The 24,446-nt window shown below is 35.9% G+C and overlaps 1 protein-coding gene across 3 annotated transcripts in view; it reads left to right on the forward strand.

Moving 5' to 3' along the window:
• The window catches only part of LOC138709033 (protein peste-like), a 140,086-nt gene that overhangs the window by 84,092 nt on the left and 31,548 nt on the right, over positions 1-24,446 (forward strand). For all 3 annotated transcript variants that reach the window (XM_069839512.1, XM_069839511.1, XM_069839510.1), the window contains exon 4: positions 18,055-18,196. In XM_069839512.1, the coding sequence (XP_069695613.1) occupies positions 18,055-18,196 (142 nt within the window). The remainder of the gene's footprint in view (positions 1-18,054; positions 18,197-24,446) is intronic.

A 24,446-nucleotide genomic window follows, 5' to 3' on the forward strand; every position in this document is an offset into this window, starting at 1 on the left:
ATTATAAAGAAACGCACAGTAGGCACTGTGCACCAGTGATGGATTTTAGGCGACCAGCGCGAGCCGAAAGTACGTAAAAGCTATAATGCCTGTGTTATGCAGTCCGTTACTGATCAATGTTTACCTTCTTGTCTACTTGTCTCAACCGGGGAAGGTGGAGTGGGGAGTTAAGGGGAAATCTGTAGTGACTCAATGGAGTTTTTAGTGCCCAGGCCTACTACAGTCTATGTTTTCCATTGTTAAATTCCAAGAGCAACAATTGGCTTTGAAAATCCCCTCCCAGATGAAAACAATAGTACAACGAACCTTCAAAACAATGTCCAATGCTTGACGAAGAAAATAATTCATTTTACATAGAGACCTATTAATGTTCAACTTACTACCCAACATTGTATCCTCAATTTGAAAACAGTTTATAGACTTCACCCCAACTTTCCAACCATCGCATTGTGATATACGGAGTGAGTAAAAAGTATGCAACAAAGCTTGCAACTTTCGTATTTCTAATTTTATGAAGGAACTATTTATATAAAAGTTCTAGGATGTCAAAGAAGGAATATTTTGAACATATTTTCAAGTACTATGCTTTTCATTTATAAAGAGTGTGCCAATGAGTCTGTTTTTTTAAATGGCACCATGTACATATTATTTCCCCCTTTTTTTGTATTCTTCAGGCCTCAGTACGTACAAAATCATATATATTTTTTGCCATTTATAAACTATTCTTTTGTAAAAATTACCTCTTTTGATGTCAATGTATGTGTACTGAATAAAGGGAAATTTTAATATTTCAGTACATCAATTTGAGGAGGCTTTGAATTAAACAATTGCAAACAAAAGCTAATAGAAACAAGTGAATAAAGCTAATAAAAACAAATGAATAACAAGGTTAAAAATTAAACAATTTCAAAGACAGATTTATGCATTGTTTGCAGAAAATGGAGGCCATTTTGAGCACCTTTTGTGAACTGAAATCAACACGTGATACAACACAATGCGAATTTTGGTTTTAATGGGTTTTCTTGCTTTAAAATCCATATATTGTATTCCTATTGCAGTTAAATTTCAATGGTGCATATCCTACAATGTGTCTTTTTTAAATTATAAGTTTAAATAATATTAATATTGTCAGGATCGCTGACAGAATTTATGGGCCCCTATGCAATACTGTACTCAGACCCCCTTGAAAAAGTACCAATTACAACAGACGTCTCCAAAAGCCTTCTCGCGAGTAAACCCCTGAACGGAACCGAAGCCAGTACGTAAAGAGCGCGCTCCGCCTCACCCATTTCCACCTGTACTGCACGCAATGTTTATGCGTAAACAAAGAGCAGTGGTGGACTGCCATTATCATTGTGTTGGTCGGAGTGTTCCACCGTTTCATAATGTCTTCTAATCATGGACGTAGTACATTCAAGGACGAATAGGAAGATACATTTTTTGTGTTAGTGGGGAGAATGTGAAATGCTTAATTTGTTCGAAAACTCTTAAGGGTGTGTTAAAATTCAACATGCGACAATACTCAACTCTTCACAAAGAATATACAGGCATGTTGAACATGTGAAAATAATTTATTTTGGGGCTATCTGTATGATTGTTGGTTATACATAATAATCAGTATATTACAGTACGTTTAAACTCAGTTCCGCATGACAAACATACAGTTTTTCGTTTAATTTTAGGTGAAATACATAGGCCTAAAAATATTTTGATACATATAAAACAAGAAAATACAAACACAAATCACATATGTCTTAAACAAAAAAAAAAGCTTCCTGCTAGGTATGTTCTAGATTGGAATATTGGAAAATCAATGAAGCCCTTTACAGAAGCATCATTTGTAAAATTGTGCATACAGGTCGTTACTAAAATACTGTGTCCAGAACAAAGTCGAAGTTTAAGAAAATGTAATTGTTTCCAATTATAGTTCAGAGAAGGAATTGCAAGATTGTAAATGTAATGGAATCTGAAGTCGAAACCACAATTAATTAGTTTGTAGCTTACTCACTTACATTGGACGAAAGCACAGATAGAAATTACAAAGCTCACCTAGCCATTTTCATCCGAGGAGTTAATTTTACATTTTACATCTGATTGTCTTCTGGATGTAATTACAAAATACAACTGGAGAAGATCTTTTCCAGGCACTGAAAGGCACCATAGAACAGAAGAGGTTGAATTTGCAATGGCTTGTGTCAATAGCAACAGACGGGACTCCAGCTTCATATTATGTCGAAATAATATACAAACGTATGGTATTTCTTATTCTTTTGATGTTATTATTTGTAACCATAAGCAGACCTTTGCCGCGATCCCCCACTGATCGCTCCCATCTGTTGAGGTACGAGTCTCTCCCCCTTCTCTAGCCTTACAGCACACTGTGTTCGGCGGACAGCATCGAATGACGATACGCTTTTTGGAGACCTCTGAATTACAAGTTACCAGTTATTCTAACCATAATAATTATTTGCAAAATAATAAAAGATAAATCCATACACAAATACGAACCTAAAAATATACACTTTTATTACATGAAACCTTTTAGCAAAACTTCACATTAGCACAATTTATTATATTCATAAAACATTATTCATAAACACCTGTAATTTCTAACTTGCAAACTACTCTCCTTGACTTCATTGATGCAAAATCATCAATTATATCATCAAAATTTAAAAACCTAGCAAGATAGCTCTCCAGACTAAGGAGGCCAAGGTTACTCTGTCGTTCTTGACACATTGTTTATCTGAATATATTTTTTATTTTATTCATTTTGCTGAAGGTTCAGCATCAGCAATTTTCACAGGAATTATATAGAATATTCTAATGGCTATGCAAATATTTCCAAATAAACCGACCAGTTTCAATTCCCTCAGACTATTTAGGAGATTCATAGGTTTCAGTGGGGTTGGTTCTAAATTAGAGGCATGAATTGATTTTAAATATTTGGGCTCATCATTGATCTCTTTGTTAATGTCTTCATAATATTTTTCTAGATTAGATAAATGTTAAGCACAGAAACGCCATTTCGTAATTTCAATTAAGAAACACGCCAAACGAATTAATTATCTTTACATCAAAAACGGATGCTCCCTGGACCAACCTTTTCAAGCAGTCTACCACCAATATTAATATCTTCTAATTTTTTCTGTCTCTCTTTGTGCTTCTCAGCTCCCGACTTACGTCTGTACTTGTCCATTATGCAGTTACACTGTAATCGGTAACATTAATGAACAGAATTTACTAGACAAACGACAACCAAAAGACGAAAGTTTCGACACGAAACATACAATGTATTGAAAAGGAAACGTGATCCTGTGACTTCGGTTTGGAAGAGTCCACTAGCATATTGTGGTGGGCCAGCCAATAAATAATTGAACGTGTTCGGTACAACTGACGGGAACATAGTTCAGGCAAGTGCTGGGGCTCTCAAGTGTCGTGTAGGTGAATGTTAATGCGGGAAACCGATATTCAATTATATAAAAGTCAAATATTTACACATGAAGTGGTAATTTGCATTAATTCTACTGTTGTTGAGTTAATATGTCAAATTTATGTAACAAATATTCTTACAAAATTTTATAGCACTCGTATGTATCTACGAATAATTATTCATAATAATAAAAAGTAATCAGACTCACTTAATCTGACGGGCCCTTGTTGCTCACGGGCCCATATGCACTAGCCCCCTTTGCCCCCCCTTCTCGGCGGCCCTGAATATTGTTATTTAATTGTTTTATTAGTTTTTTTTTCACTTGTTTCTATTAGCTTTTGTCTGCAATTGTTTCATTAAAAGCCTCCTGAAATTGATGTACTGAAGCATTAAATTTTTCCTTTATTCAGTATACACACATTGCCATCAAAAGAGGTAATTTTTACAAAAGAATAGTTTATAAATGGCAAAAAAAATATGATTTTGTACGTACTGAGACCTGGAGAATCCAAAAATGGAGAAATAAATAAATGGTACTATTAAAAAAACTCATTGGCACACACTATAAATAAAAAGCATAGTATTTGAAAACATGTTAAAAATATTCCTTCTTTGATACTCTACAACTTTTGTATAAATAGTTTCTTCACAAAATTAGAAATAAGAAAGTTACAAGCATTGTTCCATACCTTTTGCTCAATCTGTATACCGAAAAAGCATACTTTACACCAGCGGTGACCAAAACTCGAACGGCAGTGATTATGCGCGAGAGACAGTCTATGAAGTAAAGAGATGGGGCAGAGGTACTTGGCATGAAAACTACAACCAGTGGTTGTTCGTGCACTAACATTGAGTTCTTCATCAATCCGCTAATAAAAATCGCAAGCTGAACACAATCAGAAATTTCCTGAATTCTCTTCTGGATATTTAGTCGAGAAATGCGCAGTTTTTCAAAATTAATTAACAACTTTCATTGGACAAATTATTTCAGCCACCTTGATCTTTACGCTTTTATAAAACTCTCCTTCGTTGGAAGCATTAAGAGAACGAGCTATTTCGTTCGCCACTAGATAGCTGGCTTCCTTACATTTATTTGTCATCTTTCTCTTCATAACGATGATTGAAGGCTGATTTTAGTTCTTGGAGTTTAACAGCTCGTTTCATTACTACACTAGCACGTAATATTTAATCAGTTTCTCTGTATTATTATTATTATTATTATTATTATTATTATTATTATTATTATTAAATCAATAACTAGTAAATAACTGATAATAGTCATCAAAAGATTTTAAAAAATTAAAATGGAGATATAGCGTAGTCTAGCAATTATTTTATCCTTCAAGGGAAGATGTAGGCCTATATATTCAGGCACGTATATAAGAATTATGGTAACACTTGCTGGTAAATGATAATAATAATAATAATAATAATAATAATAATAATAATAATAAAAAGTAATAATAGTAATAATAATAGTAATAATAATACAATAATAATAGTAATAATAATAATAACAGTAATAGTAATAATGGTAATAGTAATAATAATAACAACAACAACAATAATAATAATAATAATAATAATAATAATAGTAATAACAGTAATTATTTTATCCTTCAAAGGAAGCTGTAGGCCTATATATTCAGGCACGTATATAAGAATTATGGTAACACTTGCTGATAAATAATAATAATAATAATAATAATAATAATAATAATAATAATAATAATAGTAATATAATAATAGTAATAATAATAATAGTAATATAATAATAGTAATAATAATAACAGTAATAGTAATAACAGTAAGAGTAATAATAGTAATAATAATAATAATAATAATACCTGTTATGCCTGTGCATTCAGCGTAATGCCCTGTAATGTCGCTTCTATATACTACTACTAATTGAACCGTTGAGCAAAGCAACATGTTACATTTTCTCCGACAGAACAGCGAATAAATTCCTCTTCCCATTCTGTACGAAACCTTCTGTTCCTGCTAGAGACGAGGGTTTGTAGAGCGACATGGTACCGATATTGCTTACCTTCAGTACGTGTCCACACCTGTGGAGTAACGGTCAGCGGGTCTGGCCGCGAAACCAAGTGGCCCGGGTTCGAATCCCGGTCGGGGCAAGTTATCTGGTTGAGGTTTTTTCCGGGGTTTTCCCTCAACCCAATACGAGCCGGTGCTGGACCCCGGATTCATTTCACCGGCATTACCACCTTCATTTCATCCAGACGCTAAATAACCTAGATGTTGATACAGCGTCGTGAAATAACCCAATAAATTCAGTACGTGAGCGAGACAGAGAGCAATGTACAGAAAACTCTCCTTACCAGTATGAATGTCTTTGATTACACGATGTAATCACGACACCCGCTTTGGTCACCGCTGCTTTACACGTAAGAGATTGAATAATTCTCAAAACTTACATGACTTGGCTGTGGAGAACCACAATTCCGCGGTTGTGACAGGACGTAAAGTGATATTTGATACCAATATGTGGGTAGAGATTGTAAATGAGTATATTATAGGACCATAAATTTTGACGCGACGTCTCGTCTTAATGCCGACAACTATCTGGTATTCTTGCTAGAGGGTCTGCATGAACTGTTGGAAACTGTTCCTCTTAACATCAGACTAGGAATGTGGTTTCAACATGCTGGAGCACCAACTCACTTTGGGAATGAAGGTCGAGGTGAGCTTGTTGCTTGGCATCACGTAGTCATCGCAGTTTGTGAAATCAGTGGAATGCTTGGCGTCTTTGAGAGAGCAAAGGTCCATTCGCAATGAAAATTAAACATAACGTAAGCGTTAAGTTAAAAATGTAAACGTTACGGTAAAATGAAGAAGTCATACCATCATTCACGATGGGAACATAAACATAACCACAAAGATACTTGGTAACCATGAAAACAGAACAACGACGTCATTTCTTCATATTCTGTCGTATACTTCAGCCAAATACCTTACTATAATAATACCGGATAGCTAGCAGTTCTATGCGCGAACGACGCTGGTGCTGCTACCTAGTCGGCCAATGTGGAGATACTCGCGAAACAAGCTGTAATCAACTACAATGTATATTGTTTCTGGGCTAGTTAATAGTTTTATTAATTAGTGCTGTGTTAAAATATCAGGATGTATATGTGCTGTTTGTAATTGCTTCAATTACAGCATTACAAATAGTCCAAATCGTACTTTCGATTTCCGAGAGTTCATAAAACGCGAGTCAACAAAATTCTTTATTAGGCCTAATGCCTTTGTCTCTGTGTTGATAGAACAATAAAATTAGCTTTTTTATTTAGGCCTAATAAATGAATAGAAGTTAAAATATATTGGAAATTTTAAGGTTTTAGCAAATTAAGTTTTATTGTTGTCCACATGCCTGTACTAATTTTATTATTACAAGCATCAGATTACTACCATTTTTATCTTTGCAGTTATCAGCAATGGGTATATAAAGCGTTATTGTAAATTCATTCTTAGAGTCAGAATTGATTTTGTCTCACAAAAGTAAAGAAACAATATGTAACAATTAATTACGGAAATTAATATGAAGTATGCAATATTTCTCATGATATGCAGCTTTGATATAAAATAATGTTACATTATATACCCTTCAACATTTCTTAAGTGTCTCGTATATTATTCCACATTAATACCTCACATTTTAAACAATAGTCCAATTTCCGCTATGTTAATATTTGTACTTGTGGACGTAATTCCACGCCGCTCCGCTAGATGTCAAGTCCGCGATATTTCGCACTCACGTCAATGCTGCTAATATACAGCTGTCCGGTATTATTATAGTAAGGTATTTGCTTCAGCGCTCTACATTTGTGTACTGTTTGCAAATCACGTAGGGGAGAGTCGGGTAGTATCGGACATCGGGTAATATCGGACAGTGCGTTTCTTTCATCTACCACCATGTGGTAGTACCTGAATGACATGGTTACGTTTCTCTATGCGACATCACAGAAACGTAACCATGTCAATCAGGTACTATCATCGTGTGGTAGATGAAAGAAACTCACTGTCCGATATTACCCGATGTCCGATACTACCCGACTCTCCCCTAAGCATAAGCATGAAAGTTTGGAGTTTGCAAACTTTCATGTTAACGTCTAACGGCAATGTTAATGTCATTATTTATGTGAATCATTGTGAATGATCTCATTTGGTAATCTCTCCGCAAACTTCTGTGTTAATGTTACGGTTATGTTTAATTTTCATTGTGAATGGGCCTTATGGTAGAGCACCGGACGTCGGTGTACGCTTTGTCTGGAAGAAGATAATGAGCGTGTGTTCTAGTGCTTGCTGCAGGGAAGAGGATATTTTGTTGAGACTCGCTGTTTAAACACTGCAATCCTTGTTTTTTTTTTTTATAATGGGTACCTGTAAAGTTAACGGTTTATTTGTTAAATACATTCTTATTGTCAATTCTACCAATGACTTGATACCATTTTCCTCTAAAACAAAACTTCACAAACCATTTCTTTCTCAAAATAAAAATATGTCTAAAAACAAGTTACACTGCTCCATCAATATAGGAGAAAGTCTATGTTCACCTACATAGATATATTGTTATCATTAGAGATGAACAAAACTAACTGCCGCTCTCGCTCGCTGTGTTCGCTGCATTTGTCTTTCGAATCTCGGCTCGTCATTCTCGCTGCGCTTCGAGTCTCGCTCCTCATTCTCGAAATAGCATTTTGTCGGCGTGGAAAGATTTCGTAACTTTGAATAACATACAGCATTGAAATAAATAACATTATTAATGTTTAAATGAGACAAAAAGACAAAACAGAACAGTATCTTCATTATCAAAATGTTTTGGTTCTATTATATGATATTACCTATGGTTATATAAATTTTAAGAAATCTCAAATAAATTTGCATTTCTAAGAAACAAAACATAACATTAATATCTTTTTACTTGAGATTGCACACTTGATCTTAAACATATGAAAAGAAAATTCCTAGCTTCTTAATAAGGGCCTAGTAATTAAATAAAGACTGGGGGACGGATTGTTATACACTGAAAGGTGCAGATGTTTCAAATAGACCCGCGAGTCTCAACAAAATATCCTCTTCCCTGCAGCAAGCACTAGAACACACGCTCCTTAACTTCTTCCAGACAAAGCGTACACCGACGTCCGATGTTCTACCTTAAGGCTCGCTTGGTCCGAAGGGTTGTGGGTTCGAGTCCCGCCTCGGGCATGGCTGTTGTGTTTGTATTAGTGTAAGTAAAACAAAGGAAACAAATGAAAACGAAACCAGAAAACAAAAAAAAAAAAAAAAAAAAAAAGATAACTTTGGTAAACGGCCTCTGGCCGGTCTCAATTAAAAAAAAAATAGACTACTTGATTGTTTATACATATATAACAGTTGCCAAAGTAGATAAAAGTTCAACCAGGTATAAGCAACTACTGACTTCGGGACTTCGGGAGATGATCAATATCGAATCTCGGAAATCTCACAATCTGTCTTTACGTCAAGGACGCGACGTAATACAACACTGTCGTGCGGGTTTTCGGCTTTGCGGGCGCTGTTAGACTCGTTTTCTCGATCGTTGTTCATCTCTAGTTATTATACTATGTAGGTCCCCTACAATCGGCAAGCGGTAGAGCATGAAAGTCGAGGATAGGAGAACATCGATCATACGGGAATGAGTTTTTGAAGAGTTGTTAATTCATTATAAAAAGTGAATCTGATACAACGTTAATACAAACTAATTTTATTTCGTAGAATATATCTAATATATAAAATACAATAATAAATAAATACATAAATAAATGAGTAAATAAACATATAAATAAATTATTATTATTATTATTATTATTATTATTATTATTATTATTATTGATGTTAACATATTATATTTTGAATTTATACCTGGACTTTTTCGATAGCGAGACGTTAGAATCATGACATTTATATGGAATCTATTAATTTTAACTAATGATTTTAACTTCCCTTCGGTTTTGGAACACAAGATTGTGAACAAACGCAATATTTTATCACGACCCGCCACTGACTATGGAAATGAAATACTTGTTTTATTTATTGGAATTATTCTTTGGAATTCGTATATTTGTCTCTCTACCTCAAAGTGATTGCCTTCTTTTCTTTACATCAAGGACTACATTGCAACGTGTTCATAATGCGTGTGTTCGTTTCATTTGTAATGTCCGCTACTACTATCACATTCCGCCTTCTTTCGATAAATTATTGTGGCTCAGGTTAAATGAGAGGAGAAAGTTACATTCCCTCTCTCTCTCTTATACCGAATTTTGCACACCTCTTACTTATCTGTCCGATTCCACAGTCTTTCTCGGTATCATAACTTAAATACTCGATCACAATATGATAACACGCTAGAAATACCACTGCACACATCATCTCTTTATTCTTCATCTTTCACTGTTGCTACTTCTCGTCACTGGAATTCTCTGCCGCCTGAAGTCAAGGGCTGCCGAACTTTAATTTCCTTTAAATGAATATTAGAAAAATATCTTATGATGAGTTGCCAGACCTAACGCGTTGAAAATATTTAATGGAATGTGTTCCACGGTATTTATTTTTATTTTTTTTGTTGTTCTTATTTTTATTATCTAAATCGTGTTTATTTATCACTTAACGCCAAAATGTATCCCACTGTGTTGTTTTTTTATTATTATTAATATATTTTTTGTGTACATTTTATTTAATTTTCGGTTTATGGTTTAACTATGTAAATCCTACTTAATTGTAATCTAATACTAATATGTATACTAATGTGTTTATTTTTATTTTTACTGTGTACATTTTTTTATTGAATTATCGGCTTCTGTTTTTATGTCATTCGTATTTGATTCTAAAAACATTAATATGTATTCCACTATGTTTATTTTTATTTTATGAGGTAAAACTGTTATGTAACTGCCTCTTTTGATCTCATTATGTACCTAAATTGTATCAGTATGTAATTACTTAATTCCGATCCAGTTTTATGTACAACTATGTAAGCAAGTTTTAATCCTGGTTGAGTGTAAGAGAAGGCCTTACGGCCTTAACTCTGCCAGGTTAAATAAAGCCATTATTATTATTATTATTATTATTATTATTATTATTATTATTATTATTATTATTATTACATTGGGAAGATTGGTGTCCATTTTTCTGACGAGATACTCGCGTAACATCGTGTAGTCTATTACAAAACGGGAGGACAGTACCTAGTACACAGTAGAAGCACAGTCTAGTATATACAGTCGCGAAGCTTGAGTTGTGAGGGTGCTAGGAACAATAGACTGTGCAGGTACTATTTCGCATTGTCTGTAATGAGACGATATTAGCGATCCTAGTGGTTAGCAACTACCTATGGATACATATTTACTACGTATTGAGCTTCGTGACTGAATATACTAGACTGTGATAGAAATATGTTCGCTAGTCATAATGTATTGTGTCACCACCGTCTGCGTCTAGCAGACAAATTATACACGTGATCATATAGCAGTTATGACGTTGTGTAATTCTGATGACCTTTCAACCATAAACTATAATATTAATATAAGAACACATGATCTAGGCCAGGAGTGAGAACGCGTGATATATCATGGCTTGTCTCTCTCTCTCTCTCTCTCTCCCCCCCATTCTCCAGTCCGTTCTCTCCAGCTAAATCTGTGGTTTTTTTTCTGTTCTTAATATGCAGTTTTATTCTTTATTTTTTCTCTTATCTTCACTTAATTTTTATCCTCTTTATACAACATAACCTCTCCCCTTTATCTCTGTCTTCCATTTTCTCTTACATCCTCCATCTTTTATTTATTTTTTTCTTTAATTTCCTTTATTATCTCATTTAAACCTTTTATTATAACTTTCAATCTCATCATTCAAATTTAATTCCACCATTATGTATTTTAACCCCACAATTCTCGCTTATAATTTCTCTTATCTCTCCTAACTTTCTCTTAACACTTTTAATCCCTTCTAATACCTTTTAACCCCTTCTAAAATCTTTTAACCCTCATTCATCTCTAGTATTACTCTCCTCAGGGTCGGCTTTAAGCCAATTGGGCAGATTTAACCTAACAGGTTCCCGCGCTTGAGGGGGTCCAGCACTAGGATAATCCACTTTACTTATATTATTGCGATGTACCGAAATAAGTATATTTCCGTGCAGGAATTCTGCATTACCATATGATGAAGGATGTGTGGAGCGGAGAAAAATTCTCTCCGGCACCGGGATTCGAACCCGGGGTTCCAGCTCTACGTGCTGACGCTTTATCCACTAAGCCACACCGGATTCCAGTTCCGATGCCGGATTTAATCCTCTCAGTTTAAGTTCCACCTCTTAGTTTCCCTTTAGTGGCCAACCCTCATGTACTGTGTCACAGACGGCGCTCATTCCGTCGGATCCCGGCACTTAGTCACTCGTAATGAGTGCACCTCTGCACATAGTGTGTTGGACATTGTGCCACTTTCACACATCGGTTATTTTTGTTTGTTTACATAGTTGAACGCTTTCTTAGCATTTCCTAAATGCATATTTTGATTGATTTCCGTTGTTTAATAGACGTACAAGTCTATAATAAACTATATTTACCGGTACAGATACTGCAGACCTAGTCTGTGACATGGTGTCTTTCCATTTTACATACTCCATTTTTCTCCATATCTGCATTTTAAATGCTTTTAGTCGTTTCTCTTCAATTCGTCGTAATGTCCATGTTTCTGCCCCCTTACAATGCCACACTTCACACAAAGCACTTCACTAGTCTCTTCTTAGTTCTTTTCCAGAGGTCCGTAGAAGATGTTGCTTTTTCTATTAAAAGCTTCCTTTGCCATTGCTATCCTCCTTTTGCGTTCCTGACAGTAGCTCATGTTACTGCTTATACTACATTCCAAGTATTTGAAGGTGTCCACTTCCTCTACAGCCTCATTTAGAAATGGGTAGTATACCTATTAATAATTAATCATACTTTTCTGCCATCGAAAATTAAATGTATTTAATACTAAATGTGGAATAAAAAGACGAGTTAGAAAAGGAAAGAAAGAATTTCACAGCTATAATAAATAATGCAGCGTATGAAGGAATTGATATGACAAAATAGAATCTCAAAAATAAAATAATGATTTATATGAAATATGGAGGCTGAAGAATCTATAGCCGCGTCCACACCTGTAGAGTAACGGTCAGCGTGTCTAGCCGTGAAACCAGGTGGCCCGGGTTCGAATCCCGGTCGGGGCAAGTTACCTGATTGAGGTATTTTCCGGGGTTTTCCCTCAACCCAATACGAGCAAATGCTGGGTAACTTTCGGTGTTGGACCCCGGACTCATTTCATCGGCATTATCATCTTCATTTCATTCAGACGCTAAATAACCTAGATGTTGATACAGCGTCGTAAAATAACCCAATAAAATTTTAAAAAATCTATAGCCGCTAAAGAGGAAGCTGACTGAGACATATAGCATAACAGGCCTATATAATACAGAAAAAAATATAGGGTTTTCTGTTGTATCAAATCATCATGCCAGCCAGATATTTAACACGTAAAACACAACAGAAATCATGGAATAAATTCATAACGAAATAGAACATGACATACGTTGCCACCATAAAGTGACATTTAAAGTAATGAGGCAATTAAATAAAGAAATAAAAATGTAGTAGATAATACAAAATAAATAAAGGCAGATAGGCCTAAATGGCGAATGGAAGTAGGCCTATACGCCAATGGCCAAGTGCATCAATGTTGGTTTTACAATGTATCGACTTCAGTTATGATTTAAACAATAACTTAATCACAGTAATCTCTATAGGCCATATTCGAGCTGTTAAGAAAGATAATCAGTGAATAGCAGTAAAGTAAAATACCAGACATGTTCACATCTGATGATTTCGACGACAAATTAGATTAAATAAAGTTTCAGGAAAAATTTCGTTCATCATAATCTACCTTGTCATTTCGAATGCAAAGCAAATCTCTCACGAATCGGCTGCACTTACAATATTACGATTCTATGCGTATGATATTTTCAGTATTTTGAGGCATATTGCACAGATGTATAGAACAACTGCAGTTCAAATCATTCACAATCAAACCAATCGAACAATTTAATAGCATCGCTTGGGTCAAGGTGTACTAGTATTTTTTTTTCTACGTCGCAGGCTGAACGAAGACAATTAACGTGTGGATTCTAGGATATTGCACACTTTCTTGGTTTAATTGGGTCCTTGGAATGCACACACATTCCTATTTTTCTATGGGTGGTCTATGCCCTATCCTTTTCTTTATGGATATGCCATCCTTTATTTCCAGTTGCATCTACATATTTATGTCTAGTAATGAAGCCTACCGATATTCAGCGCTGGGATATAATCATTTTCGCCTTTTATTTTCCATTATGTAATATTACAGCGCCTAAAGACAAACAAACCATCACCTTAACTATCTTGTATGAGGCTTTCTGGTATTTTCTGCTTCAGATTGAACTCTGGTTGAAAGCTGGTCTCTCCCCCGCTTTCTTGATCGTTTCCTGGTGTCGACGTTCGTTTTATGGTTATATAGACTATAGAGTCTGTCCTGACAAAAGGTGTTAATAGTTTTATTTCTTCAGCTTCTATTCTTCTAAGTTATCCCAATTAACCTATCTTCCTGAGCCGATAATGAAGTTAGGATTGCCGTTATTTTAGCTAGTTTCAAAATTGTCTCTGAGCGGACTATTTAAATATTATCGACCCTATTGAGACCTTATCAGATGATAGACGTCATTAAGATATATGGATCATATGTGGAGACGAAGAGGAAGGCAGAAAATAGGAAAGGTTGGATAATGCAAATCAAGCTTTCAGGCATAACTCCCTGTAAAGTTGATTTGAATAATTTCGAGGGATTGGATAATGTTGATTTTGCAGTGAAAGACCTGCCCTTGGGCAGAAAACTATGAATGAATGAATAAATGAATGAATGTACCTAAACGTTGCTGAAATTTGGCTAACTTGACGTTTAAATTTCTGAAATTAATGCAAGGAAGACAGCAATCGAGGTAATTGAAAGCATTTACTTGTTCAATATTATTATCATTACTATTATTATTATTATTATTATTATTATTATTATTATTAGGGTTCCTTTGCCTGTTTCACAGAATGTCTGTGAGCAATTATTATTATTATTATTATTATTATTATTATTATTATTATTATTATTAATAAATCCACGAACGATTAGGGAAAACACGGGAATTTTACTCGAAGCAAGTAAAGCGATAGGTTTCGAAGTGAATCCCGAAAAGACAAAGTATATGATTATGTCTCGTGACTAGAATATCGTACGAAATGGAAACATAAAAATTGGAGATTTATCCTTCGAAAAAGTGGAAAAATTCAAATATCTTAGAACAACAGTAACACATATAAATGTCACTCGGGAGGAAATTAAACGCAGAATAAATATGGGAAATGCCTATTATTATTCGGTTGAGAAGCTTTTGTCATTTAGTCTGTTGTCAAAAAATCTGAAAGTTAGAATTTATAAAACAGTTATATTACCGGTTGCTCTGTATGGTTGTGAAACTTGGACTCTCACTTTGAGAGAGGAACAGAGATTAAGGGTGTTTGAGAATAAGGTTCTTAGGAAAATATTTGGGTCTAAGAGGGATGAAGTTACAGGAGAATGGAGAAAGTTACACAACGCAGAACTGAACGCATTGTATTCTTCACCTGACATAATTAAGAACATTAAATCCAGACGTTTGAGATGGGCAGGGCATGTAACAGTATGAGCGAATCCAGAAATGCCTATAGAGTGTTAGTTAGGAGGCCGGAGGGAAAAAGACATTTGGGGAGGCCGAGACGAAGATGGGAGAATAATATTAAAATGGATTTGAGGGAGGTATGATATGATGATAGAGACTGGATTAATCTTGCACAGGATAGGGACCGATGGCAGGCTTATGTGAGGGCGGCAATGAACCTGAGTGTTCCTTAAAAGCCATTTGTAAGTAAGCATTATTATTATTATTATTGTTAATATAATGTCTTTATAATATTTCCATTGTTATATAGTTAAATGGTGCGAAATAATAGTAATAATAATAATAATAATAATAATAATAATAATAATTGTTGTTGTTGTTGTTGTAACGTAAGTACAGCCTTTAAATCAGAATATTGAGGGTAGGCTAACATGTTTTATATTGATTTTGGAAAGCCACGCAAAACCTTCCTGTAAAAGAGGCATTTTATATTTCTTTCATATTCACAAACGAAAATTTCTCCTCCCATTGCGAACGGAAGTGTCTTTCCTTCCCAATCGACACGGAATAACACGACTTCGATACAGACATTGCGAAGGTACAAGCGCCACTGATACCACCGTTTCTGTCATGCAGGGAGTAGTAGATGAGGTTGAGGGAGGATACATTACGTCTTAACAGTGCTTGATGCTCGCAACTCGCGTTTGCATCACAACTCACTAAGTGGACACGCCTGGCTTCAGAAACAAAACACTGTGTAAGACAGGTTCACAAGAAAATAAATAAATAAATTGAGAGCTTTGGAATACTTTTTGCCAATGTCTAACTCAGAGGTTTCCAAACTGGGTGTCGCCTGAAGGTTTATGGAGTGCCGCGAACTGTTTGGTATATTTCATTATTTTGAGCTATTAACTCATGATAACTGAAATGAAGTAAGAAAATCGCTGGTCACCCCTTGCTTACCTAGCTGCCTTGTAGATACGTGTCCTTGACAGACGCATAGATGTGTGTATAGTTGTAGTATACAAGTGTAAGTCTAGTCTGCAAGATAAGGATGAGAATATCTTAACTGCAACAGATAAAATATCTACCTTACGAGACAAGTTAGCAATTTGGTCTCGGAAAGTGAAAGTGAAAGTGTGATTCGAAAAATGAAATTAAAGATTCAATTTACAACTATCTACATTACTCACAGATAAACTCGAAAGTTACTTCCCGGATTTGAACACAAACGCTTATGACTGGATAATAAATCCATTTTTGCCATATGAAGTTAGTGGACTTTCCTTAGTAGAAGAAGAAGAATAATTTGCAGAGATTAAAAACGATAGGAATTTGAAGTTAAACACAAAGAGATGATTTTGACAGATTCTGGATTTCACTTTAAGATTTTCCGCACCTTGCTAAACGGGCTCTTGTGGTTTTATTACAGTTTTCAATCACAGATTATTGTTGCGAAACAGGATTTTCTGTGATGACCAATAGGCTATCAAAACAGTGAAACGTGGCAGTTTAAAAATGCTAGATACAGAAATGCGAGTGAATTTATCCCTTATCGTCCTAACATAAAATACATTTGAAGATTCACCAAGTACATTTGAGCCACAAAAATGAAAACCTTCTCTTCTGCCAATACACAGTTATGGGTTGTTTCCCGTCTGTGAACTACAAATGGAATTGGTCCGTCCAACGTCGGCGAGGTCTGCCTAAATCTCTTCGTCCTCGTGGATGGTAATACAATAGTCTCTTTGGTAAACGATGTTCAGTATTCCTAAGAAGGTGGTTTCTCCATTTACGTTGATAATGTTGGACGTCTGCGGTCATCTCCTCAACTTCCCACTGATTTCTTATGTCTTCGCTCCTAATGCGGTCCCGCAAAGTAACTCCTGTCAGTGATCGTAGAAATCTCATTTGTGATGCGTTGATTCTATTTATCTCCTTTTGCCGCAGTGTCCAACATTCACTGCCATATAACAGAGCTGGTTTTGATATTATGTTGTGAAATCGGATTTGGACCTCTTTTCGCATTTGTTTTCCGAAGTTCCTTCTCAAGATATCATTTATTTGATTATTTTTCAATATATTTTTATTTATGTCTTTTTGATAGTTATACAAAGAAATATGACTTCCTAAATATACAAAATCTGTCACTTGGTCTATTATTTTGTTATCAACTACTATTTTTTCCCGTAGAAGGTTTTTGCCATAAACTGCCATTACTTTTGTCTTTTCGGTTGATATTTTCATATTGTATTCTTTTAAAACCGTCTGTAGTTTAAAAACAGAGCGTTGTAATTCGTCTTCAGTTTCTGCAAACAAAACTTGGTCATCTGCATATATTATTGTATTTAGTCTTGTGTGTTCGTCAATTTGTACATCTTGTGGTGCTACTTCATTCCATTCTTGAATTGCTTTCTCTAAGTATATTATAAACAAAAGCGGGGAAAGGGCACAACCTTATCTAAATCCTTGGTTAGTTACTATTGTTTCCGTATATTTGTCATGATCTAGCTTAATTTTTATAGTAGTTCTTCATAAAGACTTTATATAGAATTTAACAGATTTTCTTGAATGCCGCAAGATTCTAATATTAACCATAACCAAGGGTGAAAATAAATGTGATTGCTTTCCTCATGTTAGAACTGTATGTAAATGTTTCTTTCGTCTCATATAAAATGTTAACAATACTGGAAATATGTGTTTATCTTATTCATTTTATGAAGGGTGTGTAAGTAGTCATTTAATGTGTGGGATACTTTCAATTGAGGGATAAGGTGACGCACTAAATTTTTAGAGTTGGCTAGAGTGTCGCCATATCAAACGTTTGGAAAACACTGGTCTAACTGCTCACGAATTGGTTTTATTTCAGCGAGCGAGACGAGAAAGTCAATATAGTATGGAATGATAACTACACCGTCACCTACGAGATACTGAGAACATATTACTACGATGAAGAGAAGTCGAATGGAAGTATGGAAGACTACATCACTGCTCTGAATACAGCATCCCTGGTAAGTACAAACTGCGGCACATGAGGCCTTCCTCAAAGTTCCGAAAACACAAATTTATTCATGTTTACAAGTACAAACATTTCAAATTTTAACAAATATTTATGATTACTAGTAAACATATCTTCATCTTCCCAACTTCCGTAAAATACAGTACTTAGGCCTAATAAAAACTCAGAAAGGTATCTTCAGTCGTCTATCATTTATTTGGGTGTATTATTCTCTTTATATCAGGGGTGACCAAAACTCGAGCTGCAGTGATTACATGCGACAGACAGCCTAGAAGTAAGGAGACGAAGGAAAGGTACTTGGCATGAAAACTACAACCAGTGGTGGTTCCTGTACTAACATCTTGATCAATCCCGCGGATAAAAATCTCAAGCTTTGCTGTATCAGTAATGTCACTGCTGTCATCAAGAGCCAGTGAATAATATGCGATTTTTCTTGTTTATTTTTTTAATCTTCCTCTTGAATATAATCAGGAATTTTCTAAATTCTTCTCTCGATACTTGGTCGAGAAATTCGTAGTTTTTCAAAATTAAAAACTTCTTATGGACAAGTTATTTAAGCTGTGTTAATCATTACTCATTTGAGAAATTTTGTTCTATTAAAAGGTTTTAGAGCACGAGATATTTCAAACAGCATTAGGTAGCTGACTTCCTTACATTTATTTATCTCATCTTCTTCTTCCAGGCTATGATTTAAGACATGCCAATTCCTGGCCTTTAACATTCGTTGGCACATAATACTGAGTCAATTTTTTACAATATTATTATTAAATGAATAACTAATAAATAATTACCCTCATCTAAAGATTAAGAAGATTAAAACAGAGATAAAACCAAATAATTTTGTGCGAGATCGTGCGTATTTGCTTGGTTTCCGCACAAAACCAACCCGCGGTAAGTCTAAAATTCCACATTCAGTATTCCCAACCTAACACACAACAATTTCCCTCTTCTTACCGCTTAAGTGACATATTCATTTTACTGCTTTAGGCTTTTAACATATTATTTTTAGAGACGTTCAATATAGTAATAATTATAAATTGGAAACTTACCACTGCAATTTCACCTAAATTGCACTGTTAATTATTGTTTTTAAATATTTGTAGAAATTAAGTAAACTCTACAACTCCAAAGTTACTGCATTTCGTGATGCATGTAACATTAAGGAAGCCGTTTGTTTTAAGTTCGCATTTATAGGCTGGGGGAAAAAAAAGGCAGACGTATATCACGGCCTGCTGGAGTATAGTAAACACAGAAAACGTTTTAAAGCAACAATGTTGAAGACAGATATTTTTGTTTTCCAAAATTGCCGTCATTGAACAGAAACCAAGATGGAGATTTCATTGCAACTAGTTAGAAATTCCTCTTTCAGGTATGTAATAAACGATCTTCGCACAAAATAATGTACGACACACCAGCTGTATGTTTTCTTTCAATTCTCGGAAATTAAAAAAGCTCAACTACGTATCGCTTTTTGAAACTTTTCCTCGAACATGAAAACTTCAACGTACCGCTCTTGTAACGCATATTACTATTATCTTTCTAGAGAGACGATCTAAAAATATCAATATTCATGTACGTACAGAAGAATAATAGAAAAACATACTTAGTGGTCAGTAATAATAATAATAATAATAATAATAATAATAATAATAATAATAATAGTAACAATAACAATGATACATTATTCAGCGTGGCAATTAATGTTTCTATATACTCCTAATTGAACTGTTGAGCAAAGTAAACATATTACATTTTGTCCGACAGAACAACAAAAATGTTCTCCTCATTCTTTACGAAACCACCTCTTACTGCTTGTAGAGAACAGAGTTTGTAGAGCGACATGATACCGCCACTGGTTGCCTTCAGTACGTGAATGAAACACACAGCAATGTACAGAAAACTCCTCGTACCCGTTTGAATGCCTGTGTTTACACGATGTAATCACGACACCCGCTTTGGTCACCGCTGCTTTATATGTAGTCGCAGCCAGGACCAAATAATATGTGAGATATCTTCTCAACAAAACGTTCGGCACATGCCAACGAAGATAAACAAACGTCTGTTACTCATGTCTAGAATTTGATTACTTTGAATGCAAGTTAGGTGTACATCGGTCATATAGTTTCTTATGGAGAGGTAGTTGCAAGTCAACAGGTCACGCTTCAGTGAATCATGGAGTCGTCCCTCATACACCAGTACAGTGTGCCTACTTCTTTGTATCTGTGTGTGTAAGTCGGTGAACAACAGGGATATAAGTCAGGTCTCGCAAGCAGGGATTACCGACGACAGGAATACGAACGAAACAATTCGATAAGGAAGAGCGGGCGACAGGAAAGGTCATGAGCAGGCTTCGAGACTTTGGACCCGATACAATAAGTTTACTGTGCATGCACTATAAGTTGTTGACTCGCTGCAGGTAGAGATGTGTTGAGGTAACAACGTTGCTGTTTAGAGTAGAGTACGGTAGTATGGGGAAACACATGTGTACATTCTGAAAGTAAATATACATTGCACAATGATAATTTCAAAAGAATGTGAAAAGCATTTATTCTCTTGTCTTTTATATGCATTTGTGTTTAATTATACACAGTGTTAATGGTGGAAATAAGTGTGTAGCAATTTTAATTTTTTCACTTATCCTGTTGGTTGTATTTAGGAAGAGCAGTTACAGTACCGAATTGCAATGTACTACAAGATACATTTTCAGTGTCTCAAACGTAAATCTTTTTCGGTTATCTGCCAAACAAACTTTGTACTGTGAAAAGCTGCGCTCTACGTCGCATGACGTTATAGGAGTAAAACGAAAAAACTTATCATCATTGCAGTCTCTAAGAGGCAGTCCTTTATTCTCGGGTGACTTTATGTCCACTAATTTGTTATTTATATTACACAGTGATCCATATTCGTTATTTTGACATAAAATTGATTTCCACTTCTGTTTTACGCGTTCAGTAACCGGTGTACTTTGTGTCTCATTAATTCTCTGTGTCATTCTCTCAACTAATTTGAGGGTTTCCGGCATCTCTTGCTCTGACTTTTCTAACCGTGTAATAGTTTCAGACACAGTTTGAAAATAGGTTTGCATGAAAACCAAATTATTCGTCAGAACCTTCAAATCCAGAGCGTTTTCCTTTGCGTATTTATTGGCATTTATTCGACAGTACCTCCACCCACTGTACGCTTTACCACTATACTCAGTACGCCGTTATGCGGATTTCCCACTGACGTGCTCTATCGGGTCCGAAGTCTCGAAGCCTGGTCATGAGGCAGCTTGAATGATATTTAAGGGTACAGTCGGAAGAGAAACGACATGATAGAATCAGTCTTGCATTGTGATAGTTACATTACGGTTTTAATTTTAGTTCCACTGCTTGTGAATACGTTTCTTGTTTCATGTGCGTTTATTTTATTATGTAGTGATGGAGCCTTCCTCTCGCATAGTATCATTATTTTATTCGTAAACATAATGTTACGCGTTTAATTCGCTTCGAATTTTTCTCTTGCTACGCTCTTCATTTCCACAGGCGACGTCCCCATCTGTTCATCTTCTTGGAAGAGGCAGTACTTTCATCGGCCCGCATCTCTCGCTCCCTCGGCATGCCTACATACACACTTCAAAACAGACGGTAACGCCACCACTGTTCTTCGGTAATCGTCCCTTGCGCTAACATCACGCGTGCTGCCTCCAATTCCCACATCCATCCCCTCTCAGGAAAAAAAAAGAAAAACTGCTTAGTAACAACATTGTTGCTGTCTACACACCGCACCTTCTTGTGAGATGGATATAATATGATCTCTGGCAGAAAGATATCTTAGCGCCATCTATTGATAAATTAAGGCGTGTTCTTAAAGTAAGTTCCGTTTTCAATTATAGCCGTCGCATCGCATGCAATCGTTATTATGCGCATGCGTATTTTCTTCTTCAGTCCTCAGGCAAGTTGTGCATGCAGTTTCAGAGCTTCAGTCCGTGTGTGTGGTTAGTTGTGATGTGTTGAAATGTTTAAAATGCTCGAGCACCCCGCCGACTGTGAGATGCGGTCTATTATCCGTTTCTTGAATGCGAGTAACATCAAACCAGCTGACATTCATCGTTAACTTTGCGAGGTGTATGGTGATGATCCCATTAGTGATGGAATGGTGAGGAGATAGGTTAGGAAGTTCAATGAGGGCCGCGTCTCTGTGCATGACGAGCAGCGTACCGGTCGGCCATCTTTGATCAATGACGATTTGGTGCGTGCTGTCGATGAAAAAATTCATGAGGACAGGAACAAATTGGCCATCCCCCTTACAGCCCGGATTTGGCTCCGAGTGACTTTCATCTCTTCCTGCACCTCAAAAAGTTCCTCGGTGGTCAACGTTTTGATGGCGACAACACCCAAAATCTCATCTCGAAATTTAGCTGGGAACAAATTGACCATCCCCCCTACAGCCCGGATTTGACTCCGAGTGAATGTAATCTCTTCCTGCACCTCAAGAAGTACCTCCGTTGTCAACGTTTTGATGGCGACGATGAAGTGAAAACAGCAGTGCGGGAGTGGTTCGCATCGTAGGCGGGCGAATTCTACAATGAGGGGATAGAAAGACTTGTGCCACGACTCAATAGATGCCTCAATAGGCCTAATGGTGGAGATTATGTTGAGAAGTAACTGAAGTGTGGGGATTACAATGCAACAAAAATAGTTTGTAAATATCTTCCCGTTTACTTACTACACCCTTTTGGAACTTACTTTAAGAACACGCCTTAACTAACGCTTTCGAAAATAAATTAGCTAGTTACTGCGTTCCGCGTGCTATAACAATATAGATTGGTTGTATTCGTACTTAAATGAGACTTATGGTAGTTGAAGTACGTATGAAACATTGGTCATGCAGGATAACTTGTGTATATTGTGGAGTAACGGTTAGCATGCCTGACCGTGGAACGAGCGGGCCCGGGTTCAAATCCTGGGTGGGGCAAGTTAGCTGGTTGAGGTTTTTACCGGGGTTTTTCCTAAACCCATTAAAGTAAATGTTGGATAACTTTCGGCGCTTGAATCTGGACTCATTTGACTGACGTTATCACCTTCATCTCACTCAGATGCTAGAGAACCATAGCATTTGATAAAGCGTCATAAAGTAACCAGTTAAGGAAAAAGCTTGTTCTAAGCTTATACTACGTTCAAATATCATACTTATGCAAGGGTCAGATCAAGTTGTTCCTTGGACGAGATCGGAAAGGATGTCAAGTTCAAAGATATCTCATAAATTCAATCAGTCCTGCTTTGTAATTATCTTTGACATTCACGTTAAAGTTACCCGCCAGTATAATTGGCATGTCCTCACAACCTTTTCTAGTTAAACATTTCAAAATGAGTCACACTTTTGGAGAATAGGAAGAAAATAATTAAAAAAACATCAAAGATTCCCGAACATCGTTGCTGATAATTATTATTGCGAGATAATGCAGACAGTTACCACCAGAGATTTTTGCTCATTTACGAGACATTCTGTTGTGTAAACGTTCTCTTAAGTGTCCAAAACGACTCGGCAATAGCCTTATTTCGTTTGGGTACATTATTACTAGATTGGGATTTATTTTTCTCTTAACGTTTTCTTCTTCTGTGAAGTCCCGCATATCCTGTACGACTGCTTTCTTTAGATATGTTTATTTGTGCGTGACGTCACACACTTGCAGTTGTTTAGGTTATTGCGTCATAGAATATCAGTTGGGTAAATCAAACAAAAATAGTTCTTTTTTAATTGGTTATTTAACGACGTTGTAACAACCACTAGGTTATTTAGTGTCGATGGAATTAGTGATAGCGAGATGGTATTTGACGAGATGAGGCTGAGAATTCGCCTGACATTGGCCTTACGGTTGGGAAAATATCGGAAAAACCCAACCAGGTAATTAGCCCAAGGGAAATTTCGGATCGGCAGGCAAGCGCATTAGTCAACTGAGTTACACCAGGGGCTAAAATAGTCTCGGCTCCTAACGTATAAATCGTAAGAGGTTGGTCAAAACGGGTTGCATTTTTTAAATGTTCGCATTTATATTCATTCATTCATTCATTCATTCATTCATTCATTCATTCATTCAGTGTTCTGCCCTAGGCCAGGTCTTTCACTGCAAACCCAGCTTTCTCTATCTTTCCTATTTTCTGCCTTCCTCTTTGTTTCCTCATATGATCCATATATCTTAATGTCGTCTATGATCTAATATCTTCTTCTACACTGAACTCTTCTCTCGTTCACCATTCCTT

This window comes from Periplaneta americana, chromosome 11, assembly GCF_040183065.1.
Source record: "Periplaneta americana isolate PAMFEO1 chromosome 11, P.americana_PAMFEO1_priV1, whole genome shotgun sequence".
Taxonomy (NCBI): Eukaryota; Metazoa; Arthropoda; class Insecta; order Blattodea; family Blattidae; genus Periplaneta; species Periplaneta americana.